Source organism: Eschrichtius robustus, chromosome 3 (assembly GCF_028021215.1).
Source record: "Eschrichtius robustus isolate mEscRob2 chromosome 3, mEscRob2.pri, whole genome shotgun sequence".
NCBI classification, from domain to species: Eukaryota; Metazoa; Chordata; class Mammalia; order Artiodactyla; family Eschrichtiidae; genus Eschrichtius; species Eschrichtius robustus.
Window position 1 is genome coordinate 110250176 of NC_090826.1, and position 8968 is coordinate 110259143.

General features: G+C 46.1%; 1 protein-coding gene across 1 annotated transcript; it reads right to left on the bottom strand.

Annotated features, from left to right (window-relative positions):
- Positions 1 to 2804: 2804 nt before the first annotated feature.
- S100A11 (S100 calcium binding protein A11) lies at positions 2805 to 8319 on the bottom strand. The gene is made up of 3 exons (XM_068540827.1): positions 8201 to 8319; positions 4340 to 4492; positions 2805 to 3475 (listed from the first exon to the last, which is right to left on the bottom strand). The coding sequence occupies exons 1-3, from the start codon at positions 8201 to 8203 to the stop codon at positions 3317 to 3319; spliced, it is 315 nt and encodes a 104-aa protein (XP_068396928.1). The 5' UTR covers positions 8204 to 8319; the 3' UTR covers positions 2805 to 3316.
- Between the last annotated feature and the right edge of the window lie 649 nt (positions 8320 to 8968).

Here is an 8968-nt window from a genome sequence, read left to right on the forward strand (position 1 = left end):
GTGGCCCCCGCACCGCGATGAAGAGTGGCCCCCGCTTGCCACAACTAGAGAAAGCCCTCGCACAGAAATGAAGACCCAACAAAGCCATACATACATACATAGATACATAAATTAAAACAATGTAAGCAGACAAGAATAGCATTAAAAAAAAAAATTAAACATAGAATTTCCATATGATACAGCAATTCCACTTCCAGGTGTATAATCCAGAAGAATTGAATGCAGGGACTCTAATGGATATTTGTACACCCATGTTTATAGTAGCATTATTCTCAATAACCAAAAGGTGGAAGCAATCCAAGTGTCCATTGGTGGGTGAATGGATAAACAAAGTGTAATGTATACATACAATGGAATATTATTCAGCCTTAAAAAGGAAGGAAATTCTGACATGTGCCGCTACATGGATGAACCTTGAGGACATTATGCTAAGTGAAATAAGCCAGTTACAAAAAAACAAATATTGTATGATTCCACTTGTATGAGGTACCTGCAATAGTGAAATTCACAGAGACAGAAAGTAGAATGTTTGTAGCCAGGGATGGGAGTAGAGGGGAGTGGGGAGTACAAAATTTCCATCGTGGAAGAAAAAGTTCTGGAGATGAATAGTGGTGATGGTCGCACCACAATATGAATGTACTTAATGCTTCTGAATTGTATACTTAAAAATGGTTAAAATGTTAAATTTCATGTTATGTAAATTTAACCACAAAAAAAAATTTAATAAATTAAGGATATATACTAAAAAATATTTATTTGCATTAGTGTTGGCACTTTATCCTCTGCTTCTCTCTCTGACAGGAGTAACTCTGTGGTAGGGAAATAATGATCTCACCTTTCTACGATGTGATGGATATTCTCTTTGCCCCTCCATATCCACTTTCTATGCTTCTCTGCCCTTCTCAGCTTTCCAGTTGGCTTGTCCCATGGGACGCACTGGCAGGAGATCATGAAGATGGGAAGAGAGAGAAATCGGTATTTATTCCCCTGGCTCCCTCCTGCTGCCTGTGGTCTGACAGTGGCTGTATTTCTATGAACAAGGCCACAGCATCTGTGGGGACCCCTCTCCCTTGCCTATGGTTCTTGCTAGCTTCCAGTAACTGCTCCTTGGTTTGCCCAGTCAGGACTAGTGGTGGTAACAGCTTCCTAATTTTGCTAGTCCCTGGTGCTTTGACATCCCTTGTGTTTCTCTTATCCCTGAGCACAACTTTGTAATAGTCTCTTCAATAAACTTTCTTCAGTGACCCTGGTGAGTGTGCACGTGTTTCCTGTGGGAACCCTGACTGATATGCGTAGTGTCCCAAGTCTGATTTTATAGCACTATCTACTTTTTCAGACCCACTATATGCCGGGCACCACGCTAGGTACTAGTGATACAGTGATGCATTTAACTAGATCCCTTTTCCTGAGTTCAAAGTCAAGTCTGGGAAGACATCACGGTTGCAATACAGAGTGATAAGTGCTGTAACAGAGGTGAGAACAGAGTGCTGTGGAGGCACAGAATAAGGGGAGATGACACTTGTGCTGCTCTATAGAGTAGGAAAAGGTGGGAAAGGGGCGAAGGGCTTTCAGGGCAGCAAGAAGAGATTATGAAGGGACAGAGGCACAGCACTTAGTTATCAGCTCAGGAGTGTTTGGCAAGTCTAGAGAGAAGTGGAAATGAGGCTGGGGAAGGGGTTAGGGACGCATCATGAAGGCCCTTGGGTGCCCAAAGATAACTGTGGATTTCATCTTGCTTATTAAGAGGAATCAATGCTTGGTTTTAACCAAGGGAGTGACATCATCAAGTTTGCCTTTAAAAACTCTTTGGTCACAGGGTGGAGAAAGGAGTGGAAGAGATCAAGCTGGGGCAGGCAGAAGAATAAGAGTTTATTGGGAAATGGTAGAGACTGTCTTTTCTGAAGGGTAGGGACCAGTAGCTGGCTGGTTAACTTAAAAAATCAGTTAAAATGGGTATTCATCAAAATATTCTAAATATTTAAACTTAAAACGTGTACATTTTGCTATACTGCCTTTTTTTTAAAATTTTATTTATTTATTTATTTATTGGATGTGTTGGGTCTTCGTTTCTGTGCGAGGGCTTCCTCCAGCTGCAGCAAGCGGGGGCCACTCTTCATCGCGGTGCGCGGGCCTCTCACTATCGCAGCCTCTCCTGCTGCGGAGCACAGGCTCCAGACGCGCAGGCTCAGTAGTTGTGGCGCACGGGCTTAGTTGCTCCGCAGCATGTGGGATCTTCCCAGACCAGGGCTTGAACCCGTGTCCCCTGCATTGGCAGGCAGACTCTCAACCACTGCGCCACCAGGGAAGCCCCTATACTGCCTTTCTTGCATAAATCACAGATTTTCAGTTCCTTTTTTTAAAAAAAAATTTATTATTTATGTATCTATTTGGCTGCACTGGGTCTTAGTTGCTGCACGAGGGATCTTCCTTGCAGCATGTGGGATCTTTTTTTTTTTTAAGTTGCGACATGCAGGATCTTTAGCTGTGGCATGTGAACTCCCAGTTGCAGCATGTGGGATCTAGTTCCCTGACCAGGGATCAAACCTGGGCCCCCTGCATTGGGGACATGGAGTCTTAGCCACTGGACCACCAGGGTGAAGTCCCAGTTCCTTTAAGTGGAGGAATTTAAAGATACTTGTGAGGCAATCTGAGTGAAAGATGCTTCTAGATTTTTATGAGGTTTTTCACATTTGTTTACAGTTGTTTCAGCTACACCTACATCAACCACAGTTATCTTCAGTGAATTTCTCTAATCAAGTTTTTGAAAAGAATTCAATTTGGCTTTCAGAAAGACAACAACTATCTTTTTGCACTCATAGTTCTTTATTCATTTATTGTTCCCCCCCACTAGAAGGTGACCTCAGTGAAGGCAGGACCTTGTCTGTCTTGCTGACTGTATCTTCAAAGCCTATGACAGTGCCTGTAGTAGGGGTGTATAGATGTTTAATGAGTGAACAATAAGTGACGTCTCTCCATCAGTCTGAGTAATTTAGATGATTATGTTGGTATCATTAGTCATGATTATGTATACACCCAAGATGCATTTTTACTGTTTACTTTGCAACTTCTGGTAACTGTTTCCATCAATCTAATTTATATTCTTCCCAGTCATCTCCCTTCTTTGTACAAATTTACTGACTCTCCAGTGTGTGCTTCAAAAAACAATATTATTTTATTACTACCAGCAGGAGTGGCCTGCATGGGGTGGTGGGTGCACTGGGCTCAGGGTATGTGTGGGCTGTGAGGGGTAGATGATAATTGGGAGGCTGAAGGAAAGGGAGTGGGGCTGGAGGCCAGGCCCAAAGGCTCCTCCGATTTACTTGTGGGAAGAGGTAGACTTCTTAATAAAGGAGTCATGGCAAGCTAGGGCCAGGCCGCCAATAAGATTAAGAAATTCTTGGAAATCTAGCTGTCCATCACAGTCGAGGTCCAGCTTCTTCATCATGCGGTCAAGGACACCGGGGTCCTTCTGGTTCTGCAAAGATAATAATAAAAATAATAATGATATTTATTAGTACCTTTATATTGTACTTTCTAAGATGCTTTCAAAAATGTTTCCACATTATATTCTTACAAGAGTGTGAGGTACCGGGTAGGGGTTATTAATATTCGCACTTTTCAGAGACAAAAACAGACTCAAACAGGTGAAGTGAGGGGCTTATGCGGAAGACCTAGGACACGAACCCAGCTTTTCTAGCTCCTAGTCTAGGGTTCTTTCTGTGACCAGCAGGGGTTACTCAATTTTGTAAAAACAGTGGAAAACTTTTTCTAAGTGTTGCATGCAACTCCAATATACAAACTACATAAAAGCGGAGTGATTTGAGGTGGAAAGAGGATGCGGGCCCTGCCTAATCAGCCCCATCCTCCACTCATCCAAGCCCCCAGCACATACACAAACTTACATCCACTGGTTACATATGGCTACTTAATTAATTTAGAAAGTCAGTCCTTTAGTTGCTAGTGGCTACCATATCAGGTAGCGCATATATAGAACATTATTTCCATCACTACAGAAAGTTCTACGGAACACGGCTGCCTTAGAGGCTTTGGGATGGAGGAATAAAATTTGAAAACTCTTCTATTACTCCATTTACCATTTTGTAAGCCCCTCTCCTTAAATGAAAAAAATCACTGTTCCCTACCTATGTCAGTGTAGTTTGATAACTTTGATCTTTAGAACACACTTTATTCAAAGAAGAGAAGAACAGAAGGTCCTTTAACAGTCATTCAGAGCTCACTCAGCCCTAGGGGCTCAGCTGCTGTCCTTCACTCCTAGCCATTCTGCCAGGGTCTTGTTTCATGCTGTGGGTGGCCTTGGGGTGGGGGCAGGGACCAATACCTTTGTGAAGGCACCCAGCTCTGTATTCATGAAGATAAGGAACTCGGCCTTGGAGAGTTTGCAGTTGTCACCGTCCCTTCCAGCATGCTTTTGGAAAACAGCAATCAGAGACTCGATGCACCGTTCAGTCTCTGTAGGGCTGGATGTTTTTGCCTTTGGAAAAAAAAAAAATTCAGGGTTCAGACAAGGGCGAGATATCAAAAGCTGGGTGCTAGGGAAAACTCCAGAGGATCTCGTCTCTTCATTTTGGGTCAAGCAGTTTCCTGAAAGACTTGGTCATTGTTTACAGGGATAAGGGGCCCAAGACAACCACAGAAAGTCACATTCGGTGAGCTTCCTCCCCACATCTCCTCACATGTTTATTCCAGGTGAAAATTAGTGAGGGTAAATATGGAGCATGCTGGTGTGTTTGAAAGCAGTAGACTGCCTAGATGAGCGTGAGGTGACAGGGTTTACTGATATTTTTAGAATGTGTGGGTAAATATATGTATAACTATACATCCACAAATCCATATGCATACCAAGCATTGTCTATAGATTAAAAAATTCCCTATTTTCCAAGGGTATATAGAGGCTACTGTGATAAATGAAATGGCATTTCTTTTTAAAGGAATACTGAATTCCCAGGACTCATACATTTTCTAGAAGAAAACTAAAAGCATAGTTATTATTGTGTATGGGGTAGGAGATCTGAGAATTTTTTGGATGTTGGAAAGCAGCTTTCATATTTGAGAGTTAGAACCCCTTAATTTTACACGTGAGGAAACAGGCATGAGAAGGGAACTGACATGGCAGAGCTACTTCTACAATCTCAGCCTCCAGGTTGCTTTCTGCAGCCCTTGGCCTTTGCTCCTTCTACTCCCAGATGCCACTAATTCCGACAGAAAAGGCTGGTGGAACTTCTCTGGTCACTTCACACCAGGAAGGTTGATATGGGGGCTCTTAGGTTGCCGCTCACACAGCTCCTATCGCATCTACGGAGCTGAACCACAGCTGTGGTTGCACTAGAAGGAGCACAAGGTTCATATCCTGTTCTGGGCTCTGCTTTCCTTACAAAAGAAGTCTTCAAGGAAATTCTGTCATGCTGAGTCTGCCCCTCATTCCAGCCAGCACCTGGGCCCCAGACGCGAGGAACTCGTGGGCTCCCCCTGGTGGATAAGAGGGGGAACTGCAGACTTTCTGGAAAACTTGCAGGGCCACACCCTTCCTCCAAAGCTTTCTCTCTGAACATTAACAATGTCTACATTGGATGATGACATTTGCAATGTAGCACTTAGCCCGTTAATTTGTTCTTGGGATGAACTTCCTGGAGCCCAGAGCTAGAGGCTTTCAGGCCCCATAATTAATATGTTAAGGATTGACGTGAGCCCTGTTATTGATCTGAGCTCTTAGCTGCACAGCTGCCAGTCTCCTTCCCTCCTTCAGTCTCTCCAGGTGCTTTAACTGCCTAGCCAGGTGCCCCGTGCTCATTGCATCCTGAAGCATCTATAAAGCCCCTTCTGGAGATGGATTCTTCCTCAACGGTCACATTGTCAGAACTTTTTCTTTAGAAAAGTGTTGGTAGCTTCAGAGTTTTGGTGAGAAACAAAATACCGCAGCCTAGAAACAGATGTGTTTGCACAACAGCTTTTCTTACCAGGACTACAATCTCACAGTCTTACTAATGTGTCAGATTACAGGAACAAGGGCTTTGTGATCTTTTTCTAGACCTACAGATGTGTCCTCTGCCTCTTTTCTTTGCGGAATTCAGATTGCTTTTTGATTTTCCAGTTTCAAAGTGGCTTTCTGCTTTTCCTTTTTCTCTCCTTAACGTCAATCTTGACAGATTTTTTTTTCCCCTTTAAAACTGTTGCTATCAGCCACATGGAGAAAATTAAAACCCCTGCATTTCTTCCCAGAGGTAATTTCCAGAGGAAAAGAAACACAATTATCAAATTACTTAAATGGAATTGCAAAATTTGTAGTGCTGGAGGGGCAGAGAGGCCCAGAGACAGGAAAGCTTTGCTCAAGTTGGAGCAGTGGCTGAAGAAGAAGAGGAGATCTCCTGCTTGGATGGAGGCCAGTGCTCCCCATCACTGCATCCTCAGAGTTGTATTTGATGGGAACAATGATAGGAAGGAGAAAACAGAAAGATAAATGGGTGCTGTGAGAGAATTAAAAAAATGCATGCTAGGGACTTCCCTGGTGGTGCAGTGGTGAAGAATCCGCTTGCCAATTTAGGGGACACAGGTTCCAGCCCTGGTCCGGGAAGATCCCACATGCCGCGGAGCAACTAAGCCTGTGTGCCACAACTACTGAGCCTGCGCTCTAGAGCCCGTGAACCACAACTACTGAGCCTGCGTGCCGCAACTACTGAAGCCCGCGCACCTAGAGCCCGTGCTCCGCAACAAGAGAAGCCACCGCAATGAGAAGCCCTCGCACTGCAACAAAGAGTAGCCCCCGCTCTCTGCAACTAGAGAGAGCCCGCGCGCAGCAATGAAGACCCAACGCAGACAAAAATAATTTTTAAAAAGTGCATGCTAAACACTCAACATTTGAGAAAGTTAAAAAAAAAAGTAACACGTGTAAAGCATTGCAATTCTCATTCTTAACTAACATGCTCCCTTTCCTCCCAAGGAGCCCTGGTGGCATCCACCTTCCGCCGGGGCGGTCATTCCAGGTCTTCACCACTTGGTGGTCCTGGGTCTGCCTTTTCAAGGTTCCAAGTGATACTGATTCCTCGCTGTTGCACAGAAAGGAGAAAGAGCAGTCGGGGGTACAGACTGGCAGACTAAAGCAGGGGTTGGCAAACGTGTTTTGTAAAGGGCCAGATGGTATATGTTTTAGGCCAGTGCGGCTCATATGGTCTCTGTCACTCTGCTTTTGTAGCAGGGCAGCAACCACACAGAAAACTCATGAATGGGCGTGGCCGTGCGCCAATAAAACTTTATTTATGAACACTGAAGTTTGAGTTTCATATAATTTTCACGTGTTACAAAGTATTATTCTTCCTTTAACTTTCAACTATTTAAATATGTAAAATCCGTTCGTAGCTCGTGGGCGAACAGAACCCCGATTTGGCCCTTGGGCGGAAGTTTGCAGACCTCCCTTCACGAAGGCGAGGCCAAGGAAGAGGCAGATTTTGGAGGTGGATTAATGGAAAAGATAAGAGTTCAAAATGGGGATGGCAGGAGCTGAGAGAAGAAAAACAGGAGACGGGGTGAGCGCCTAACAAGATGGTGGGCTAAGGGGAAAAAGAAAGGAGGAGGGGGCTTCCGGGCGCCGGGCTCCTCCCACATTCCTGGCCGCCGCTCGGCTAGCTGGGACCCGCTTCAGTTTCAGTCTCTGCGTCTTGGCCGTTTGCGGGTCGTTTACTGAAACTCTGATTTCCCCTAGGGCTCAGACCACTAGGTCTGAAACGTGCCCTTTCTGGTCTCTAGAACTGTACATAACTAGCGTCGCCGCGCAGAATTCCAGCCCCTGTCTTTAGGTCGTACCCCGGGCTCCGCGGACACCGGCGGCGAAGGGCGTCCCGCACCGGCCGGACACCCCCGCCCCCGTCCCGGCTGAGCAAGGGGTCGGGGCGGCTTCACCCCGTGCGGGGCTCCGGGCGGGGCGCGGCTCGCAGTGCATTTCCTCTATCCCAACCCTAGACCTTCGCCTGGAAAACAAAAGAACCTCCCGTTGCTACCCCTAGGCTATTACACGTATAATTCAGGGCTTCTTCCATCCATCCGCTCTTTCCTAATTCCCTGCCATAGATTCATTCGTCCTGCTCTGTTTCCTGCCACGTCCACATAAAAATCAAAGACCAAGCCTGGTGAAAAGTATGCTGTTGCTTTTTTCTTTTCATGCAGGAGGAAGACAAAAAGCGCGGCTTACCATGTTCGGAGAGGAGCGAAGCACAGGGCTGCGAGCGAGGAGCGGCGAGGCGTGAACTGGGCGGCGGGCCGGGTCTGCTGCCTCCCGGGTCTGGCCCCACCCGGGTCTGGCCCCACCCGGCTCCGTCCCGCGCGGCTTCCGCCTGACTCACGCGCCCCCTCCTCCGCTCCGCCCGCCGCCGCGCGGATCCGGACTGGTCGCCGTCGCCCTTCTTTGCCAAGCACACGGCTTCACCTTAAAACTCACACAAAACCCATTGTCCTCGCTGAGCCCTAAAGAATCTCTCTCCCCTGTCCCGTGAACCTTGAAGATTTTGGACTTTTCCGAATTGAAAGTTTTGCATAGCGGTCTTCTGGAAGTCTGTCCAAGTCCTTGGGTCTTTTCCCTGTACAAGCTCACGAGCTCTTTCTGGTCATTCATGTTAGACAGGCAGAAAGGTCCCTTTGAAAAACGTGCAACGTGGAGTGTGGGCTATAAGTTCCATAGAAACCAGGGCTGTCTCTTCTTTCACACTGGACACGTTAACAGACTAAACGGTAGTGATTTGTGCCAGCTGGAGCACCGTTGTGCTCAGACTTCTCTCTAAACCGAAAAGTTAAAAAAACAAACAAAACAAAGCAAGACCCTAGACCCCAAAGAACTGCAACGGTACAGTACTACTGCAAACTACTGAACCCTGCAAGTAGGGCATTTATCTGTGTGCAGTTGGCAACGGAGTTGGGAGTTGTATGAAGAATCAGAAGCCCTGGGTTCTAATCCTGGATCTGT

Excerpts from the sequence above, each read along its gene's own strand:
- S100A11 (XM_068540827.1), bottom strand. Across the intron at positions 3,476-4,339 it reads AGCTGGGTGCCTTCACAAAG|AACCAGAAGGACCCCGGTGT; the intron begins GTATTGGTCCCT and ends TTATCTTTGCAG.